The following is a 23,293-nucleotide window of genomic DNA, read 5'->3' as shown; positions in this document are numbered from 1 at the left end:
TCTCAAATAAATAAAAATAAAAAATACATATTAAAAAAAAAAAGACACATGACCTGTGTCCTGCCTACCATGGGTTCTGGGGATCCAAACTTAGATCCTTGGGCCTGTGCACCAGGGACATTTAACCACTGAGCCCCATCTCAGCCCCCCAGTCTCCCTTTCCAATCAGACATCTTCCCAGCACCCACTCAAAGCCACTGATTTACCAGAGTCCTACGAATGACCCTTTCTAGCAGAAAGGAAGATGGAAAAGAGATGAGCCCAGTGCTTTTCTTAACTGGATTTTTTTAAATTATTTATTTGCTAGAAGGGAAGGAGGGGGAGAGAAGGAGAAACAGGAACCAGCCCCCCAGGGACTCTCACTGCCGCCACACATGAACTCCAGACAGCCATGCTATTTTGTGTATCTGGCTTTACATGGGTACTGACTGGGGAGTCGAACCCAGGCCACAAGCTCATAAACAAGTGCCTTTAACTTTAACCACTGAGCCATTTCTCCAGCCCCGAACTGAATGGCTTCAATGAATCTAGCTAAGGGTATATAATACTCCCTAGAGCAAGTCTTATCCAGTTTATTATCAGGGATGAAGCCTCAAACTCAGGCTTCTGTTCTGGTCCCCTGGCTGCTGCTAGCCCTGCTGAAATTCAACTGTTGTAGCACACCCGCGTTAGACAAGACAAGTCTTCATCTATTTTGAAATTATTTATGGACTACTGCTGAGAACCTGCCCATTGCAGGGGACAGATCAGCCACAGTCTGCACCTTCGTGGGACTGACACAAGACTTAAGCTATTGCCTCAAAATATGACAAAAATGCAACGGGGAAGTATTGATTGCTTGGAAAAACATACTCCAGCATCGGTGGATTGGAGGAGGGGAAGGAGAGATACAAGATTTCCTACAGTGAGGAAAATTGGGAATCTGACCTGAAAAAAATAAGCAGCTATTAACCAATGAAAGGGGAAGGGGAGAGAGCAAGTACGTACCAGGCAAAGAAAACAACATTACAATGCCCTGGAGACAGAGGGAAGCCTGGCATGTGTAAGGAACTCAGAGAGGTTCTGAAGCGCTTAGGTGTAGTTCAGGGGTTCAGTGCTCTCCTAGCGTGAGCAAGCCCCTGGCTTTGAGCCCCAGAATCAGATAGGCAGAGAGTTTTGTTTGAAGACTTTTAGGGGAGAATGGCTGGAAAATGCACAATGATAGGAGAGTGCCCAGATGACGGAAGCCGCTGGGTTCAATCAGGAGCTGGTTTGGATTGTAATCTGATCACTGCGGGGTTATACACAGGAACGGGAGTGTTCCTTTGTTGGGAGGGTGACAGTATAGAGAAGAGATTGGGTAAAGCAAGACAAAGAATAACAGGACAGGGCTGGAGAGATGGCTTAGCAGTTAAGCGCTTGCCTGTGAAGCCTAAGGACCCCAGTTCGAGGCTTGATTCCCCAGGAGCCACATTAGCCAGATGCACAAGGGGACACACGCGTCTGGAGTTCGTTTGCAGTGGCTGGAGGCCCTGGCGTGCCCGTTCTCTCTCTCTTTGTCTCTCTCTCTGTCTCTGTCTCTTTCTCTCTCTGTTGTTCTTAAATAAATAAATAAAATAAAACAAAGAACCACCTCTTTAAAAAAAATTTAAAAAAAAAGAATAAAAGGACAGATGAGGAAGGATGGAGGAATACGTGGATGGAAGACAGAAAGGCTAAGGGACAGTGGGAGACCGCTTCTCTAGTCCAGCAATAGAGAGGGATCCTCTGGCCTGAGACAGTGACCACGTGGGTGCTTGGGCAAGCGTGTTCCAGTGCAGCGCTCAGGCTTACGTCTTGGGTCGCTGGATAGATCTCAAGATGGGGAGCTTGAGTGAAGATTGTGTTTGAGGAACAAACAGTAATAATTTGAATGTGGAGGCATGTTGACGTTTAGATGTCTGTGAAATGTCCAGAGGAGGACCTAGAAGCCAGTGGAAACATATCATTAAAAGAGAGTAGAGAGCTGGAGAGATAGATCAGCCGTTAAGGTGCTTGCTTGCAAAGCCTGATTGCCTGGCTTCAATTCCCCAGTACCCACGTAAAGCCAGATAAATGCATAGAGTGGCTCATGTGTTAAGTTCGTTTGCAGCGGCAGGAGGCCCTGGTGTACCCATTCTCATTCTCTCTCTCTCCTTTCAAATAAACAAAAAACATATTTTTATTTTCCTTTTTCATTTAAGAGAGAAAGAGGCATATATGAAGAGACAGTGGGCACGCCAGGGCCTCTAGCCACTGCAAAGGAATTCCAGATGCATGCATCACCTTGTGCATCTGGCTTATATGTGTACTGGGGAATTGAACCTGGGTCCTTAGGCTTTGCAGGCAAGCACCTTAACCACTAAACAATCTGTCCAGCACCCCTCCCCAATTTTTTTTAAAGAGAGTAGAACCCTGTGTCAAGTGATCCCAAAGGTGACATCAGATAACAATTGAAAGAGGGTTTTCAGTTATGTCCAGTATTATTCTTCACTTTTATGCTAGTCTAAAACTGGATGAAATTCCTTCTTTTCCTTGAGTTTAAGACATTATTTTAATGGGTAAGAGAGAGACCGGAGAAGAAGGAGTGAGATAGGGAAGGAAAGAGGGGGAAAGAGAAGTGGTGTTCATGTACCAGGGAGAGAGCAAGAGGTCCCTAGAGAGTGAGAAAAGGGGGGGAAGGTGGAGAGAAGAAAGAGGGAGACAAAGGGAAAGAGGAAGAGTGGGGGGGGTGTGTGCACCAAATTGCCGCTTACATCTGTCAAGCTGTCATTTGTTGTTCTTTTTACGTGTTTTCATACGTACATGTTGAATCTTGACTATCTGTGATTATCTGTATCCAACATGACCCTCCCTTACCCTCCTTTTCCAGTCTCACTATACTGTCTGCCCATCACTCACCAGTGGTGATGCTACAGGAGAGGGTACCTCTCCCTGTCCCAGAAACTGTTAACTGTCCTTAGCTTTGCAGAGGGGAGGGATAGTCCCTTCTCTAGCCTAACCAAGTGCTGACTGGTCCCATCTTCTATAGATCTTCTGCAGGTAACCACACATGCTGTGAGCTCACACGTGCGATGTCCTTGTCATGTCCAGACGACAGAATTCCGCAGCGCCTCCCTTCATTCACCAGCTCCTGAGTTCTTTCTGTCCCCTCTCCCACGATCTTTCATGGAACCCTGCGAGAGATCGTATGTGTGTGTTGTGTAGGAAATGCCACACACATAAGATATTCTGTATGTTCCGCAAACTATTGTTGATTTGATTCCTTGATGTTCTCAGTGATGGTGTGGCGAGAATAAGCTAGGCATTAACATTTTTCTCAAGTATGAGACTTTTTCTTTCTCTGAGATAGGGTCCACTCTAGTAAACTCATTCTGTAACCCAGGCTGGCCTTGAACTTGTGATGTTCCTCCTCCCTCAACCTCCTGAATACTGGGATTGAAGGAATAACCCACCATGCCCAGCTAAGTGTGGTACATTTTCATCCAAATCTTATGTCTGATAGTCCTCAAAACACCAAAAGGCCATTCTTCTGTGCTGTTTGCTACAGATGTCTCTTACTCTGTGTGCTCTGCTCCTAGAGAAAACCTTTTCCCATTTGAATTTGCGTTGTCGTGTTTCCTGTTTGTGAAGCTATACGTACCCTTGTTTCTTGTGTGTATTGTAAAGCATTTAAAAGGGAGTAGCCCATATCAATGCACATCACGATGCCTAACGTGCACAATAAGACTCGGAGACGAAGTCATCCCTTCTCCTCTTTCTTTTCCAGCTACAAGAGACTGTGAAAAGGAAGTTGGAAGGAGCCCGGTCACCACTTAATGGAGACCAACAGAACGGCGCTTGCGATGGGAGCTTTTCACCAACCAGCAAGCGCATCCGAAAGGACGTTCCCACAGGGATGGAAGCCATCAACAATCTACCCAACAGCATGCCACTGCCTTCAGCTTCCCCTCTCCACCAGCTCGACCTGAAGCCTTCTTTGCCCTTGCAAAACAGTGGCACTCACACACCGGGGCTTCTAGAAGACCTAAGTAAGAATGGTAGGCTCCCAGAGATTAAACTTCCTGTCAATGGCTGTGGTGACCTGGAGGAGAGCTTCACCATCGTGCAGAGCAAGGACCTCAAACAAGAACCTCTTGATGACCCTACTTGCATAGACACATCAGAAACATCGCTTTCTAATCAGAACAAACTGTTCTCTGACATTAACCTGAATGATCAGGAGTGGCAAGAACTGATCGATGAGTTAGCCAACACAGTTCCAGAAGATGACATCCAGGACCTGTTCAATGAGGACTTTGAAGAGAAGAAGGAGCCGGAATTCTCACAGGCTGCCACAGAGACCCCTCTGTCCCAGGAGAGCACCAGTGTGAAGAGCGACCCCTCTCACTCTCCTTTTGCACACGCCTCCCTGGGATCACCCCAGACCAGGCCCTCGTCCTCTGGCCCTCCCTTTTCCACCGTCTCGTCGGCCTCTGGCTTACCGTCTGTGGCCAGCACCCCCGCGGCTCCAAACCCGGCCAGCTCACCAGCAAACTGTGCAGTCCACTCCCCTCAAACTCCCAACCAAGGCCACGCTCCAGGCCAAGCCCCACCTCGGCCTGGCAATGGATATCTCCTCAACCCAGTCGCAGTGACGGTAGCCAGTTCAGGGTCAGGCCCTGTGGTGGTCCCCAGCGCAGACATGTCTCCGGCTGAACAGCTCAAACAGATGGCTGCCCAGCAGCAGCAGAGGGCCAAGCTGATGCAGCAGCAGCAGGAGCAGCAACAGCAGCAGCAGCAGCATTCAAATCAGACTTCAAGTTGGTCTCCCTTGGGACCCCCATCTAGTCCTTATGTGACAGCTTTCCCCACGGAAAAACCAAACAGCCCCATGATGTACCCCCAAGCCTTTAACAACCAAACCCCGACAGTGCCTCCAATGGCAAACAACCTACAGAAGACCATGAACTACCTCCCTCCAAATCACATGAATATGATCAATCCTCCGCCCAATAACTTGGGCACCAACACCTTAAGCAAACAGCACAATATTCTCACATACGGGAACACTAAACCACTGACCCACTTTAACGCGGACTTGAGTCAGAGGATGACACCCCCTATGGCCAACCCCAACAAGAACCCCTTGATGCCGTACATCCAACAGCAGCAGCCGCCGCAGCCCCAGCAGCAGCAGCCGCAGCAGCAGCCACAGCCACCGCCACCTGCACCACAGATCCAGGCCCCCAGGGCGCACCTGAGCGAGGACCAGAAACGCATGCTGCTCATGAAGCAGAAAGGAGTGATGAATCAAGCCATGGCCTACGCTGCGCTTCCCTCCCATGGCCAGGTAAGTGGGGAAGTGAGGCATGCTGGGAGCCGTTCTTTTGTCCCCTGGTGTGATGGGTCACCAGCTGACTCTCCTCTGAATGTCCTTACGTGCTTGGGTAACCCTCTTCTCTTGCCTGAGAACTCTCTTGTGTTGGAATGGACTAGGATTCAAATCTGCTGTTCTTGAACTAGAGAGGTGGCTTAGCGGTTAAGGCGCTTGCCTGTAGAACCTATGGACCCAGGTTCAATTCTCCAGGTCCCACGTAAGCCAGATGCTCAAGGTGGTGCAAGTGTCTGGAGTTCTTTGGCAGTGGCTAGAGGGCCTGGGGTGCCCATTCTCTCTCTTTCTGTCTCAAATAAAAATAAATAATAAATTTATAAAAATCAAATCTCCTATTCTGGAGTGCAGAAAAGAAACCGAAAGTTTTGTCAGATGTTCACTGTGAGAAAGGTAGGCTTCATAGGCCATCTGGCCAAACATGGTGCACCTCAGTTTTTCTTCTGGGTCATCCAGTTCTCTATATTCATGGTGATGGGAAGGCAGGGGGTTTAGGGCCAACTATAGCCATTTATGAAGGCCCTGAGCACCTTCCAGCTAACTTAATATGTTATGAATAATGGAAAATCAGGATTCTTGATGTCTAAAGGTTGGGGAGTTTTCTGAATTTTCAAAGTGAATCGGAGGATAGATTTTGTAGGACCATTAAATGCTGCTGCTGCACACTAAGAGTGATGCCTCAGTCTTGTCCAACTTCTTCTGGTCTGTTTCAGGAAATTTTGATGGTGACTAGGTTTCAATGCTATATTCAAATGAAATTTCCCACCATGTTTCTCTGTGGTGCCTTGCTTAGGGAATGGGACTGTAATGCCTAGTATAAAAATGGGCAACCACCCACTGATGGACAAATATTTGGCTCTCCCTCCGTTGGCTGATGGCTAGTACCCAAAGTTCCTTTAATTTAACACTAGACACGCCCTGAAGAAAAAGAACAGGGACATGCACCTTATAGCGACCTCCACAAACGTGATGAATTCATGAGGACCACTTCACTTCAGTTGCCCCATGCCTTTTTGGAATGCAGACCTGATGATTCTAGCTGGAGATTTTGCAGAGGTCTGCTTTATAGCCCTTCATGTCTAAAACACTGGTTGGAAGGAAATATGTCTACAATTGGATGCATTAAGAAAAGTGGGTTGCCACACAGACAGACAGATCTTGTCTCACTCGGTGACCAGAGTCCCCCGCCCCACTCTCACCCCCACCCCCCCCGTTCTCCACCCCCTACCCCCTGGCTTGATGGAAGCTCCAGGAATGGAGGTGCTATGAGCCTGCAGAGGCAGGCCTGAGTTCTGTGGCTTCATGTTTGCCCTCCGCAAGCCTTCCAACCCCCAAACCTCACAGTGGCTTCTTGTCTGTACATGCCAGCCAGCCTGAAAGAAATTCTGTCTGAATAAATAAAAGGATTGCTTGGTTTACATCAACCTCAATCAGTAAGTGGTAGCAAAACATCTCAGAAATTCAAAATGTGGATTTGAGCTTTTATCTTGGTTTCACTAAAATATAGAAACATTGTGTGTGTGTGTGTGTGTGTGTGTGTGTGTGTATTATATATGGTATATATATATTATATATACATATACATGCCATTGGAAACTACAACCTTTTCTACACTTAAAGATCACATTCTAAAGCAGGCAGAATTAGAGGCAATGCACAAGGAGGCAGACGCGTCACAGGGCTTATGAGATCGCAAGCTGTCAAATGAGCTGTTGTTAATCTTAATACAAATTACGCTTCGACTCTTGCTGTTTTTATGCCAGTATTTTCTCTGAGCCTGACCAAAGATGATTAATTCCTACTCATCGGCTCGGCAGACTCGGAGATTGGATCATGTCCCCACCCTTCCCCCCTCCCCCGCCCTCCCTAACCTCTTTCGAAATCCACTAACTTGGGACGGAGTTCCCAACTTCACTGGAACGTGTGTGAAGATGCTCACCTAGGGATCTGGTGCCTGCCTGGCCCGGAGTCACAGAAGCCTTCAGCTACGGGGGTCATGTTTTGAAAGGGCTTTGTCAGGCGGAGAAGCTTTCTGGATAGAAGCAGTGAGCTGCTTCCCGCTCCCTTCCCTCTCTCGAGATGCAAGGCCTCATTAGAATAATCGCTTCTTAACCTCCTAAAGCGTTGGCAGGTAAATGCAAGCATGCTTTTTAAGGAGCAAGTGACTCTGCCATTCAAAACAGGCTTCAAGATACACACAGAGGCATGTGGAGCTCTTTCTACAGACACTGATTTCAGGGTGTTATCTGATCATGGACCAGGATTTACCTAGCTCTCAGCACAGCATACGGTAGTATGCCCACACATGACGTCGACGCTGGCACAAATTACAGACAAGACACAAAGCGTAATTCTATTGTGTTTTCTGCTACCACGGGAGACAACTCACTTTAACTTTTCTTGGCCACGATTTTAATGAATGGCTTGAACATCAAAAATAATGCAAGACAGCTAGACAATGTTTTCAGAAACTCGTGCAGATAATTACTTATTTGAAACACGTAGAAATCTGCTGTTTCAGAAGTGAGTAGAAAATCATTGTGGATAGTTAACAAGCAAACAAAAATAAGCCAAAACTAGAAACATACACAAATTGTTCATACTTTGTAATGTATTTTTCTCAAATAATTCTACTTCTCAGAAGTTACATGTTCTACATGGCCATCAGATTAAACAAATGTTGCTGTTAATTGTAATACTGAAAAACTGGGATTAAAAGAAGTGTTTTGAACAAGTGTATAATATACATGAAGCACATGCTACTAAGACATGATTACTCATGTTGAAAGGCTCTCACTATGAGTTAAATAAGCAGATCATAAAATAGGATATATGCTAGGATCCAAATCGTGTTGTTTAATAGTGTAGAAAAGTACTGCATCCCTGAGATGATGTTAGAAACGGCATTTCCGGCTGAGTGATTATTATTTTGCTCTTCATTGTTTAGTGAGTTTTCTGAATCTTCTCTCACACATGTGCTCATTCTGTCATTGAAAAAAAATGCATTTTTAAGCAAGGGGGACCCCTATTTAAAATATATATGTATATATGTGTGTAAAGTGCCAGGTGTGGTGATGCACGCCTTTAAGCCCAGCATTGGGAAGCAGAGGTAGGAGGATGGCCATGAGTTTGAGGCCAGCCTGAGACTACAGAGTAGGTTCCAGGTCAGCCTGGGCTAGAGTAAGACCCTAACTCGAAAATAAATAAATCATAAATAAATAAAGTTTATCTTTTGTGCATTCTGTTTTTCAAAGGACAACTTTGTGAACTGAGTGGACTTGTGCTTTTGTTGAGGCAATGCCATTAGCATATGTGAGCTGAGTCCGTGTTTGACTGCGTAGTTGCAAGCCTGTCTCTCACACAGAGTCTCTTTTCCTTTTCCTTACAACATTCCCCTTTCTTTCTTTGCTATCTTCTAATTCCTGTAAGACTTACTGCATTGTGACAATGAAAGTCTTAATAATTTTTTAGCTTTCTAAGTTTGCCAGTCTTCTCAGAAGCATGGGGTTTTATTTATTGGTTTTTTTTTTTTTTTTTTTTTTTTTTTTGGTTTTTTGAGGTAGGGTCTCACTCTGGCCCAGGCTGACCTGGAATTCACTATGGAGCCTCAGGGTGGCCTCGAACTCATGGCGATCCTCCTACCTCTGCCTCCCGAGTGCTGGGATTAAAGGCGTGTGCCACCACGTCTGGCTAGGAGCATTTTCCTTTTTAAAATATTTTATTTATTTATTTATTTAGAGAGAAATAGAGAATGGGCATGCCAGGGCCGCTAGCCACTGCAAGCGATTTCCAGACGCACATGCTCCCTTGTGCATCTGGTTTATGTGGGTCCTGGGTCTCTTAGGGTTAGCAGGCAAATGCCTTAATTGCTAAGCCATTTCCCCCAGGCCAGGAGCATTTTTTTTATGATTTCTTTGACTATGTCTCTCTCCTCTTTGGTCTTTCCAGAAGTTCTAATTTTTTGTTTGTTTGTTTTTGGAGATAGGGTCTCACTCTAGCCCAGGCTGACCTGGAATTCACTATGTGGTCTCAGGGTGGCCTTGAACTCACGGCAGTCCTTGTACCTCTGCCTCCCAAGTGCTGGGATTAAAGACGTGCGCCACCATACCCGGCTAAGTTTTAATATTTTTTTTATTATTTACTTGTGTACATGTGTACGCCTGCACATGTGTTAATGTGTGAGTGCAAGCATGGGTGTGCTAGGCCACACTTAGAGGTGGTCAGAGGACAACTTTCGGATCAATCCTCACCTGACCACCTGATGTGAGGTACGGTTTCTCACTCTGGATTCTCTCTCTGCTGTTTTTTGCTGGGCTCATCTGGAAAATTCTCCAGTCTCTTGCTCCATCTCACCATCAGCATCATCATGCTGGGATCACAGAAGCCCACGGTACCTTCCAACTTTTGACATGGGGCCCTGAGATGAAACTCAGGTGCTCCAGTTTGTGCAGTGACTGCTGTGTCCACTGAGCCATCCCTCCAGCCCACTTTGCACTTTAAAATAATAATAATAATAACAACAACAAGGTTCTGGATCTTTCCTCCCAATGGAACCTCCTGTCTAATTTTTCAAATATATATTTCTGAGATGAAATGATCAGCGCTCATTTTAGTTTTGTCTGCCTAAGGTATTTTCTTTCGTAATTGCTCTCTCTCCCCTCTCTCCCTCCTAATTTTCGCATAGTGCCCGGCACTGTCTTAAACCCAACGATGTTTAATAAATAAATAAAATAGCAGTTACCAATATTTAGGCCAGAATTACATTTGCAGCTGACCGTGGGCCACACGGGAGGACACACTGGTACAAATGCCACTGAGCTGCTTTTGAGATCAAATGCACGTGGAAAAGCAAGTCTGAAAAGAATGCTTTCATAGGAGGTTGTTATCTTGAAGCAATGGAGCAACAGTGAGATTGCTGGGAAGGCAGACTCAATCCGTGTGTCTGACAAGCAAAAAACAACGGGTGAGTCTGAAAGAAAGAAACTAAAAGCAAATACCCTCCTCCACAGGTCAAGAAAGGTCACAGGCTACCCAGGGCATGAGAAGAATTCCTATACAAGCGGGTGGAAAGTGACAAGTTTCCAAAATGTGGTGTGAACTTCCTGTCCTCCTGGCACTCAGAACTGGATAAGGCTACGCTGATGGGCCTCTTTGTTCCTTGAATGAGTGTCGGCCTTGTGTGTCATAGAAGTGGATAGGTTTCTCCCTTTCAAGTTTATGTTCCTAAAATCTGTAAGGTGCATTTTGATGAGCCTGTTAATGATCGTTGCATTTCCAAAGAAAGAACAGAGCACACCTCCAATATTTACAGCCCTTCTGGAAATCTCTTTGAATATCCCTAATAAAAACCTAGATAGACCCTATCTCAAAAAAGGAAAAATCCCAAAAACCTGGATCACCTTTATTCAGTTGCTTTAAATATATACTTTTTCCAGGAAATACACATGCATAGTTGAGAAAGTCAATGACTGCTTCAAATCTTATGAAAAACAGCAAGCTCTTATCCACTCGCTCTTCTTACTTTCTGCTGCTCAAAGGCAACCACTTCAATGCATGTTTGCTTATTTATCTGCACAAAACAACTGCTGTTTCTATAGAAAATTAGCATTGGGCTGGGGAAATAGCTCAGTCAGGTCCTCATAAGCATGACTTGAGTTTATCCCCAGTGCCTACATAAATATGCTGGGTGCATTAGAATGTGCCTATAATCCCAATGCTGTGGAGGCAGAAGCAGGAAGATCCCTGGGGCTCACTGGCCAGCTTTTCTAGCATAGTGATTGGTTAACTCCAGGCTGCTGGGTGACATATCTGAGCATCGTCACCGAAGGCTGTCCTCTAGCCTGCATACACACATACATGCATACACACCTTCATACACATTTACCCACATACACACACACAACAGAACAGAAAAGAGAATTAGTCTTTAATTTACGTGTATTGCCTCTTCACAAAATTATGTGACCTTCTTGAGTCTGTTTTTCTATATGTATATAACTGTCTCTATCACAAATGATGATTTGATAAGTATTCTATATAGACATGACTCAATTTTGTACAGTATCTCACCATTTGGTCATGGTGTATATATGATTATATTTCCTTTCCTGGACAACCTTTAAGAATTATTGACTCTTTCTTTAATTTTTATTTTGTAATGCTGGGGATCAATTCCAGAGCCTTGTACTAAGAAAGCACTCTACCAATAAACTACACCCCTTTTTTTTTGAGATGAAGTCTTACTAAGTTACTCAGGCTGGCCTGATACCCCTTGTGTAGCCCAGGCTGCCCTTAAACTTCTGATCTTGCTTCCTCAGCCTCTTGAGTAGCTGGAGAGATGGCTCACTGATTGAAGGCCCTTTCTTACAAAGCCTTCCGGTCTGGATTTGATTTCCCAATACTCCCATAAAGCCAGATACACAAAGTGGCACATACATCTGGAGTTCATTTGCAATGGCAAGATGCCCTAGCCTGCCCATTCGCCCATTCCCATTCTCCTCTCTCTCTCTCTCCCCCTCTCTCTCTCTTTCTCTGCAAAAAAATACAAAATATTTCCAGTAGGCCTGCTCGACCATGCCAGCTCCTTTTAACAATGCATATTATCTCTAGACCCACCTCCCATCCACCCACGAATTTCTCTGACCCTGAAAATCTTTCGGTGTGATCAGACACATCTGAAAATCGATTGTTTTTTCTTTTCCTTCCAGCTCCTCCTTCTGTCCGTCTTTCTACCTCCTTTCTTCCATTTCTTTCTGGAAGACTTGTACTCCATTGCACTAATCTGCTTCTGTCCACTTGTGTGTCACACTGGCTCTTCATCTTTCCTTCTCAAGGGTTTGGCCTCTGTGTGGCACGTCTTCTTGTATCATTCTCTCAAGCCAGTAGAACACGGTTTTCGAGTTTCTTAGGAAAGAGAACCTAGGAGGATCTCTGTGTCCTTTGAGTTAATAGTTTACCCTACCGGACAGCTAGACGTTAGGAAACATATTACACCATAAAGGCGTTTCTTTGACTTCCACACTATTGAAAGCTGCAATGAGACATGCGCCCTCTCCCAGGCCTGTGGGTGGAACATGTCTTGTCACTTGAAAGTTTTGGGATCTTTCTTTTTCCCTAGGCTTTCACAGTAATGCATCTTAGGGAGCTCTTTTTGATTCACTGTATGTAAAACTGTGACCTCTATTTGGAAGTCTGTTAGTGCATGCGCCTCAGATCTGGGATTTTTAAAAAATATTTTTGAACAATTTCTCCCATGTTTTTCTATTTTGTTTAACTGTCTGAAATTTCTACTCACTCTTCATTGGAAACCACCTCAATTGTTCTTTATTTTCCTCTGTTATATTTTCCATGTTGCTCTCTTCTTATTTTATGTTTTTCTTCCTTAACTTTGTCTTCCAGCCTCGATACCAAATGTTTCTTTTCATTTCTCATGTTGTTAATTTCTACAAATCCTTGTTGTTTTTTGAGATAAGGTCTCATTCTAGCTCAGGCTGACCTGGAGTACACTATGTGGTCAAACTCACAGCAATCCTCCTGTCTCTGCCTCCCGAGTGCTGGGATTATATTTTATTATCTTTATTTATTTATTTGAGAGAGAGAAAGGCACAGGGAGAGAGATAAAATGGATACACCAGGGCCTCCAGCCACTGCAAATGAACTCCAGACGCATGCACACCTTTGGGCATCTTGCTTACCTGGGTCCTGGGGAATCGAACCAGGGTCCTTTGGCTTTGCAGGCAAGCACCTTAACTGCTAAGCCATATCTCCAGCCCCTCAAATTCTTTTTTGTTCTCTGACTTGTCCTTTTTAATCTACCTTGATTATCAGTTTGAAATTAAGTTCTCTTTGCTCCCTGCTTCTTCTCAGTTTTCTCCCAAGCACCCTTTTCCACGTTTATTTTGTTTTCCTTCTTTTTTTTATTAAAAGGTTTTCTTAACTATTTCTTAAGACTAAAGTGCCTGGGGAGATGGCTCAATGGTGAAGAGTGCTTGTCGCACAAACATGAGGACCTGATTCACCCCGAGTTCCATTCCCCAGCACCCAAGGGTGATCATGGCTGTGCACACCTATGAGCCTAGTTGGAAGCTAAGACCAGAGGACAGCTGGGGATTTCTGGTCAGTCAGTCTGATGGAAAACACCTCTGGGTTCCATGAGAGACTTGTAACATGGGTGAGTGAGAAGAAAGGACACCCAGAGTTCTCCTCTGGCCTTTGCACAAGTAAGCACAGAGGGTACACCCACCATAGCACCAACACTCACCGCCACCACACACACACACACACACACACACACACATACACACACACACACACATTGGGCACAGTGCTCCTGGTTAGTTGCTGTGCCTGCTAAATTGGATATATGTTACCCATTGCTCTAGGATCAGTGGGTTAGAACTGGACCAGGTCACTGGGTCCATGTCTATGGATGGCACGGTTGGTTTTCCCTTCGGTCCAACCAGAAAGGTTCCTTAAGCTCATTGCTGAGGCTTCTTGGCCTGGTACTAGTGCCTTCTGGAACTAAGCAAGGGATGTGAACTGGCAGTGCTGGTGACAGTGAGGGATGACTCACTACAGTGTGTACACTTTCAGTTTTCCCGTGACCCCTCAACCCACCGTCAGCAAGGCCTGCGACCCAGGGCTCTGGAGTCTGTTGGCTTCATCTCTGAAGAATGAGAAAAAACACCTTCATTTCTCCAGCTTTGAGGAGGAGATGGTCCACCTCTTCACTATACAGACCCTCAGTCATTTTCCTTTACCCATCTCTGTAACCATCCAGGAAGGTGTGAAGGTATTCGAAAAAGAGTCACTTGCACTTTCTCCCTCTGGCAAGCAGACTATTAAAACAATGGTCCCAAGGCGTTACAATCACCAGGAGCTCCATGCTGGAGCAAGGGGACAGCTAAAGCCCTTGCACCAGCCCAAGCAAGAGCTTGTGTCTCAGGAAGATGGTTCACACCGTTCTGACAGCTTGTCAGTCTATCTCGCAGGAGAGCCAGAGAGCTGAGCCCACGATGGTTCAAGAAGGGCAGGTCCACTACTTGACCAGGATGACTTAGTTACCTACACCTCTGGTCCTCTGTTTACACCTAAGCTTTATGTCAGTGCCCTGAACATGGACTTGAGAAGGGTCACTGGACCCCCTTGTTTTTGTTCCTCTCAATATGACCACAGTGAATAAAATCTCTTTTCTCTGCTATTCAATACCACTTATTCTTCCATTGGTGTGTCGAGGTCAGGTGGCTGAGCCTACCTGGTTAACTCCAGGGCCCAGGCTGTGACCCTAACAACTCCAGTAATGTTCCTACGTCCTACCCTTGCATTCAGAGGTGGTGCTAGGCCCTCCTTGACTTAGAATAGGCTTTCTTTGTTATTAAGTAATTACTTTTTTAAATTAGTTTTGTACTCAGTGATGCAGTCAAGTTGGTACCATTGTTAGGCTTGTCCATGTCCTACCCCCTCCCACTGGCCCCTTCTTGTTGAGGTATATGGATCGTGCATTCTGGAGTTAGCCCATAGTTATGGGCAGGAGAAATGGTCTCTGTGTATCATGACCCAACGTGTGGCTCTGACATTCTTTCCGCCCCCTCTTCCACAAAATTTCCCTGAGCCATGTTGGGTTCATTTATGGTCTGCTTCAGTGATGAGGTGTTGGGGGCCTCTGGGTCTCTGGATATCTGATTTGGTAGGAATTGATTGTTCTCTGTGTTGATCTCCTTCACCCTTGTGCTGGTACCCGGTTCACCAATAGAATAAATAGGCTTTCTTGATCACTAAGTCACCTGGTTTTCATCATCTAAAATTTTGTTGGCATTCCTCAATCCCCCCCAATCCTTCCATGTTGTTGTAGACAGCGTCACGTGGCTGCGATGAACATGCAAAGCAGACACAGACTGTGGGGGGAAGGGCTATTTCAGCTTCCCCATCCAAGAGGATCTCCACGATGGCGGAAGGAGCTGGCTTCCATTCATAGACCCAAGCAGGGACGCCACCAAACAGCCAGCACCACAAGCAAGCACCAACAGCAAAAATCAGGGAACTGGCAGGCAGACAGGACCCATGTAGAGCTCAGGACTCTGTGTACCTTTATGGCAGATCTGCCCCAGTGACCCCTTAGGGCTGGACACCAAGGTCTGCCTTGAGTGACACCTCCTTCAGCCAGGCAGCTAGTGGCAAGCTTTAATAAAATAGCTGAGTCTATTGGGGGACATAATTCAAATTACCACACATTTATATCATTTTACTTCTTTATTTACATCATATAGGAGGTAGGAGTATTGGAGAAAGCCAAGTTCGTTCTACCAGAGACTTTCAATACCTTCCTGTTGGAATACCAAAAATTGTCCAGTGTTGAAATATATACACCAAAAATCCACTTTTTGGCTTCAGTGGAACAGTGTCCATCAATCCTAAAATGCTGTCTTGATATGATAAGTGTACTTATCTGGGTATAAACGCATTCAAAGGGACAGCAGTGCCATCATCATCACCGGGCCACTTTAGAATAAGATCTTATGACGACACTCACGGAGTCTTTGTAGAATCTTGAAAATACTGACTTACGTAAAGGACTGTGAAAACACTTTAGATTCTGTGTCCCTGGCTAAGCCCACGGTACCTGGCGACTCCAGTGCCAGGTGAAGTATTAGCAGAACACTCATGGCTGGCATAATCCAGGCCACCCAGCTGAGGGAACCAAGCAGGCAGAAATGCTTTTTAAAAATGCAGATAATCAGGGGCTGGAGAGATGGCTTAGCGGTTAAGTGCTTGCCTGTGAAGCCTAAGGACCCCGGTTCGAGGCTCGGTTCCCCAGGTCCCACGTTAGCCAGATGCACAAGGGGGCGCACGCGTCTGGAGTTCGTTTGCAGAGGCTGGAAGCCCTGGCGCGCCCATTCTTTCTCTCTCCCTCTATCTGTCCTTCTCTCTGTGTCTGTTGCTTTAAATAAATAAATAAAAATTTTATTTTAAAAAATGCAGATAATCAGTAAAGCATCCCAATCTATGAGGAAAATAAAATTGCCTCCATAAACATCCTGACAGATTTTGATATTAGGTGAGGGAAAAAACAGCAGAAAGAAAAATTTGGGGGAAAGGAATTCGTTTTACAATAGTTTTGTGGAATGAGAATGTTCTGTTTTTACTCAGAGAGCTTAAGTAGAGGTTCTGAAACGTTTATGGGCCTAGGAATCACATGGGGAAATAGTTCAAAATGCAGGTAAACAGACTCCATTGCCAATCAGTAGCTCTGGCATGAGGCCTGGGAATATGCATTTTATTACTCTGTATCTCCCCTCCTCCAGCCCCGGACACAAACGCAAACAGACCAGCTACGACAAGTGCCATTTCTTTTTTTGTTTGGTTTTCAAAGTAGTCTCACTGTAGCCCAGGCTGACCTACAATTCACTATGGAGTCTCAGTGTGGCCTCAAACTCACAGTGATCCTCCTACCTCTACCTCCCAAGTGCTGGGATTAAAGGCGTGCGCCACCATGTCCACGTCCACACACACACCCTCGGCCACGCCCACACCTACACCCATGTCTTCACCCAGCTTCTTCTTCTTCTTCGTTTTTTTTTTGGGGGGGTGCATGTGCCACTTTGTGCATCTGGCTATACGTGGGTACTGGGAAATTGAACTGGCGTCATTAGGCTTTGCAGGCAAGCACCTTAACCACTAAGCCATCTCTCCAGCCCATGAATATCATTAATAAGGACCAAGGCTCTGGGTTCTGGGTTCTGACATGATCAAAGATGACTACTGAGTGATTTCCTTAAGTATTTCTGAACTTTGAGGAGGGGACACGTTGGCCACCTGCTCAGTTTCATCCTGTCTCCTGACTTGTGGGTTCTGTTCAAGGTGTGGTGTTTGATCTGCTGGACCCCCTGTTCAGTGTCCCCCATAGAGACGAGTTCCACATTCAGGTGTTACAATTCTTCCTAGCAGAAATTTACCAGCCCAGGATTGAGCTTAACACAGATATGGAAATTTGAGACTATTAATAGAAGAGCACTCTGTATGAAGATAGCACTTATCTAAGTATATGAGAACAGAGCTACAAGCTTTAGAAGTATGACGTCTACATTCATTAACTACCCAGCAATTCTGAGCTTTTCTAGAAATTACAAAACTCCTCTATTTTATAAAATAGAAATATGTATTTTGGTTCCTGGGCAAGTTTCTGTAGGCATAATTTTCTTTATGACATTAAGTTGTTGCATCTGACAACATACATAAAAATTCAGAATACACGTTACGTTAGTGAAATTTCCAATGCATTGCTTTGATTCATATCAGGATGTAAGATCATGCAGCTTGCCTACCTATTTTTATTATATAGTAAATAGTAACCTCAAATAACATTCAAACTAATACTTGCCCTTTTATTAATGGTGTGTGTAGCAGACAGCTTCAGGTTCGCTGAGATGAACTTCCAGACCAGGCACAGTTATGGAGGAAGGGGTATTTATTGAAGCTCACAGATCCAGGGGAAGTTCCATAATGGCAGACCAGCTGGCCTGCCTTCACAGGACCAAGCAAAGAGAGAAGGGTACAAGCCTAAAGGTCAAAAGCCACAGCACACTTCAGGAACTCCAGCTAGGTACACTTTGCATATCTTTAGATTGAAATCTAAAACCCACCACCACACCTTAAGATCACCCATTGACACAACCTCCAGCCAAACAAATAAACAACTGAATATATTGGGGGCCATCTATCCTATTCAAACTACCACAGTGTGATTTCCTGAGGAATGTTTACACATATACCTAATTTCTCTAGTTGCTGTTAAGTCTGACACATTTTGGGGGTATATCTGGCTTTTCTTCCCTGGGCTGTGATCAGTTCATGCCAAGATGTTCTAAACGCTTTAGTGGGCTTGTTAAGCCAGGAACACAGTAAGTACCAGGCTAAGATTGCCCAGTGGTTCAAGAAAAGACTGGTCTGTGTATAAGGAGCCCTTCATGTCAGAAACCCATATGGACCAGTGTTCGTGGTGTGGTGGCAACCCCTGTTTGCACCTTCCTGTGGACACTTAGCTTTGTAAGCACTGCACAGTCCCGGGGAGCCATCTTGGGTCCACAGGATTGCCCCCCAACGGCCACTACATGCAGAGCAGTCCGCCTTTGTGGTAGGAATGAGGTAAGCTGTACTGTGCGCTTGCTGGATGAGTGCAAGCCTGTCTCATGGAGCTGTGGGAGAGAAGACCCTGGAACTCGAGGCCATCCAAGCCTGACCAACCTTGGTGGCCCATGATTCTCATTTTAATATCACCCACTGGGCTGGGGGGATTGCTTAGTGGTTAAGGTGCTTGCCTGTAAAGCCAAAGGGCCCAGGTTCAATTCCCCAGGACCCACATAAGCCAGATGCACAAGGGGTTACATGTGCCCATTCTCTCTCTCCCTCTCTCTCTTAAACAAATAAATTAAATAAATTTTAAAAAATATTGCCCATTAGTAATATTTTCATCAGCCTGGCAGAAAAGGCCCAGAGGCAAGAGTTGGAAAACCATTTAAAGTCCCTCTCAGTTTAGTGAATTTTAGATTCCACATTCTAAAACAATGCCATCCAACAAAAACATGGAGCAAGCCACCAATGCCAACCATGTCATTTTATATCAGCCATGTTCCAAAAGGTAAAAAGAAACCAGTGAAGTGAATGTTAATGTCTTTTCATTTAGCTCACTATATTAAAAACTATAATTACGTCAGCACAACAGTCGATGTAAAAATCATTAAAGAGATACTTCACATTCTTTTTCTCATACCAAATCTTTGAATCCATATGCTCCTTTTACCCTTGGAGCGCACTCAGCACAGACCCATCAACTTCAAGGGCTCCACAGCCCCACGGGGGCGGCAGGCACCCATAGGGACGCCCCGCACCAAGCCGCAGCTGCGGTGTCTGCCGTGACCAGAAAGCCCTTGAGCAGGACCAGATGTGAAGCGAGACGTTGCGTGGTGTGCTGGCTGTTCGTGGGCTTCTGATACTTGAATTGCACTTTGTTTTGCATGTGTTGTATGCATGTGTTGTATGCACAGAGGCCAGAGGCAAACGTCCCATGTCCTCTTTCCGTTCCTCACCTGCCCATTTCCTTGACTGCCTTCTTGGAACACAGGACCGTGGTTTTCGCAAGCTCAGGCGAGTCACGGGGGTCTCTGATCCCTGCAGGATTGGGGTTACAGGCATGCGTGGACAGGCCCAGCTGTTCCCATGGGTCCCAGGGAATCGAGTTCAGCTGGCTCTGGGCATCCTCAAGCCCTAATGCGCGCAGCAAGCACTCTTACCAATAAGCCATCTCCCAGCCCTAACATCTCCTTTGAAAAGCTGTGCCAGTCAAAACTCACCAAAGTGCTGAGAAGAACTGACAATGGGGTGTTCATCACTAAGTGAGACGACTCTACCACACCTCCAAGGCTCAAGGGACCATTGCAGAAGAGGTGGCAGGAAGAGAGTAAGAGCCAAAGGAAGGGGAGATGTGATTTAAGACACTATCTTCTGGACACAAGGTAGCCATACTGTTCAAGACCTACGCAAGACCTGCCTAATAAAAGGGGGGAAGTGATGACATCAAAGTAGAAAACAGAATAGATGGAAAGGAGAGGAGAGCCCAGGGCTAGGGAGATGACTCAGTGAGTACTGAGTAAAGTGCTTGCTGCACCCAAGTGAGGACCACGGTTCACTGTTGGCACCCACACAAAGCCAGGCGTGATTGTACTCGCGTTACTTATAGGACTGGGCAGATGGAGACAGAAACATCCACAGGGCAGCTGAATCCTTGAGCTCAGTTTCAATGAGAGACCCTGTCTGAAAAATCAAGGTGGAGAAGCCGGGCGTGGTGGCACACGCCTTTAATCCCAGCGCTGGGGAGGCAGAGATAGGAGGATCATTGTGGGCAGCCTGAGACTGCATAGTGAATTCAGCCTGGGCTAGAGTGAGACCCTACCTTGAAAAACAAAAAAAAAAAAAAAAAAAAGGAGGGGGAGGGCTGGAGAGATTACTTAGTGGTTAAGGTGCTTGCCTGCAAAACCTAAGGACACAGGTTCAATTCCCCAGGACCCACTTAAGCCAGATGCACATGGTAGCGCATGAGCATGCATCTGGAGTTTGTTTGCAGTGGCTGGATGCCCTACTGTGCCATTCTCTCTTCCTCTCTCCTCTCTGTCTCTTTCTCTCTCTCCCTCAAATAAATAAATAAAAATAAACTATTTTTTCAAAACAACGTGGACAGTAACTGAAACACATATCTGACATAGACCTCTGGCCTCCACGGACATGAACCCTCCCCCCGCCCACACACACATGCCACCCCCCACACATCCTAAATTACTCGTGCTACCCAGCTCAAAGTGGAGAGGGAGCCTCGTGCTCTGGAAAACTGGATGCCAGCTGGTCTTGGGCCCCTGTCATCAGAACTCACAGGCACTGGTACCCAGCCGTCTTCAGTTCCCTCTGGAGCTGAGTGTGTCTAGTAACCGGGCCACTTATCCAAAGACGCACCACCCTCCCTCACCCACACCCCGTAATCAACACACACCGTTTGTGAGGAGCCTTGGGGGCCATATAAACATCCTGTGGCGAGGTCAGGAGCACCTGACCCCCTATTAACACGTCAGTGAGAGTGGCTGGTGCACTGGGCTGGTTTGCCAGGGTTTTGATGAGCTTCATTAATTATGTCGAGCAAGAAAGGTGTGCATCTGGAGAAGAATCCACTTAGCTCCACGTGAACATGAATAATTGGCCAGTTGGCTGAGTGTTAAATTGGCAGTCTAGTAAGAGAAAACTCACGAATAAACACAATGCCCCTAAACCACACATGGCAGCTTTTGGAAGAATCCCACCATCTCCACCTTCTCTTCACTTGGGTGGAGATTAGTTAAGAGGACCTGGTGTAGGGCTGGAGAGATGGCTTAGCGGTTAAGCGCTTGCCTGTGAAGCCTAAGGACCCCGGTTCGAGGCTCACTTCCCCAGGTCCCACGTTAGCCATATGCACAAGGGGGCGCACGCGTCTGGAGTTCGTTTGCAGAGGCTGGAAGCCCTGGCGCGCCCATTCTCTCTCTCTCCCTCTATCTGTCTTTCTCTCTGTGTCTGCCACTCTCAAATAAATAAATAAAAATAAAAATTAAAAAAAAAAGAGGACCTGGTGTAAGAAAGTCTGTCACCACCAAAGAGATGCCTGTGGCGGTGGGGTGTAAAGTTGGGAGCCAATTCTGAAGCCAGTCTTCACCACGTCATTACTGCAGGACCGGACCTCGGGCAGGTGACATCACCTGTCTGAGCTTGAGGGTTTGATCTAGAAAACAGAGATGATGACAGTGAGGTTAGGAGAACAATTCTGTGTGTGTGTCTAAGTAAAGCGCTTAGAATTCTATTGGCTTTTTCTGGTTGCCATGACAAAACATCTGGCAAAAGCAACATAAGGAAGGTGGGGCTCCTTTTGGCTCCTGGTCCTAGAACAGCTGCAATCCATCACGGTGCCAGGTGGCTGCATGATGGCACCAGCGTACAGCAGCGACTTCTCCGCTCCTCTCTTTGCGTGGGACAGGAATCCAGGAAGAGCCAGGAAGTGGGGCCAGACTATAGAGCCTCAAGGTCTGCTCCCTGTGACCCACTTCCTCCAGCAAGGCTCCGCCTCCTACAGTTCCACAGCTGTCCCAACAGCGCCACCAGCTTGGGACCAAGTGTTCAAACACATGAGGCTATTGGGGACGTTTCTCATTCAAACCGTAATATCCCATAGCACGTATGTACATGCCTACATTCAATTAAAAACATGAACTATTCCCTCAGTTAGGCACATTTTTAAAAAAATATATTTAAAATTTTTTGTACTTATTTATTTATTTATTTGAGAGCAACAGACAGAGAGAGAAAGAGGCACAGAGAGAGAGAGGGGAGAGAGAGAGAATGGGCACACCAGAGCCTGTAGCCACTGCAAACAAACTCCAGATGTGTGTGCCACCTTGTGCATCTGGCTGACGTGGGTCCTGGGGAATCAGGCCTTGAACTGGGGTCCTTAGCCTTCATAGGCAAGTGCTTAACAGCTAAGCCATCTCTCCAGCCCTAAAAATATGTTTTAATTTAATTTTTTTCTTTTCTTTATTTGAGAGAGACAGAGAAGGAAAGAGAAAGAGGCAGATAGAGAATGGGCATGTCAGGGCCTCCAGCCACTGCAAATGAACTCCAGATGCATGCACCCCCTCATGCATCTGGCTTACATGGGTCCTAGGGAGTTGAACCTGGGTCCTTTGGCTTTGCAGGCAAATGCCTTAACTGCTAAGCCATCTCTCCAGCCCTGTTATACACATTTTTAATCCCCAGGAAAATATAACTCTGCTTCATTTTTTTGGAGCTGGCTTCATTCATTCATCATTCAATAGACATTTATTATATAACTGTAGTCTAGACATTGAGCAATACCAAGAAGAAAAGATTCTGGAAGAAACATATTTACAAATGTGTATGTGTGTGTAAGAGAGAAAAATATATAAACATATGAGCAGGAATTATAAGCAAAATAGTGAGTCATTTCTTAGAAAGTTTTAGTACTTTTTTTTTGGGGGGGTAGGGTCTCACTCTAGCCCAGGATGACCTGGAATTCACTATGCAATCCCAGGCTGGCCTTGAACTCACAGTGATCCTCTTACCTCAGCCTTCTGAGTGCAGGATTAAATGTGTGTGCCACCACTCCTGGCTAGAAATAACTTTTGCATAAGGCTCTAGCTTGTTCTCCTTGCCTTTACCTCTGTTGAAAATGAAAATTATTTATTTGCTGCATTTTAATTTGAAAATGGCACCTTTAGGCAAATGTTAAATGATGTTAAGTGGGGAAACATTTCAAAGATCATGAGCAATTCAATGCCTTGGTGGTCCCTCAAAGCCTTATAATGCATATTCTAGATGATTCTAGACCTTCCTTTGTGTGTG

General features: G+C 45.7%; 1 protein-coding gene across 2 annotated transcripts in view; it reads left to right on the top strand.

The window, feature by feature from the left end:
• Positions 1-23,293, top strand: part of Maml3 (mastermind like transcriptional coactivator 3) — a 529,529-nt gene that overhangs the window by 310,854 nt on the left and 195,382 nt on the right. For both annotated transcript variants that reach the window (XM_004655829.2, XM_045131178.1), the window contains exon 2: positions 3,767-5,329. In XM_004655829.2, the coding sequence (XP_004655886.1) occupies positions 3,767-5,329 (1,563 nt within the window). The remainder of the gene's footprint in view (positions 1-3,766; positions 5,330-23,293) is intronic.

This window comes from Jaculus jaculus, chromosome 12 (assembly GCF_020740685.1).
Source record: "Jaculus jaculus isolate mJacJac1 chromosome 12, mJacJac1.mat.Y.cur, whole genome shotgun sequence".
Classification (NCBI taxonomy): domain Eukaryota; kingdom Metazoa; phylum Chordata; class Mammalia; order Rodentia; family Dipodidae; genus Jaculus; species Jaculus jaculus.
Note: the sequence above shows the minus strand (reverse complement) of the source record. Positions and strands in the feature narration are given on the sequence as shown.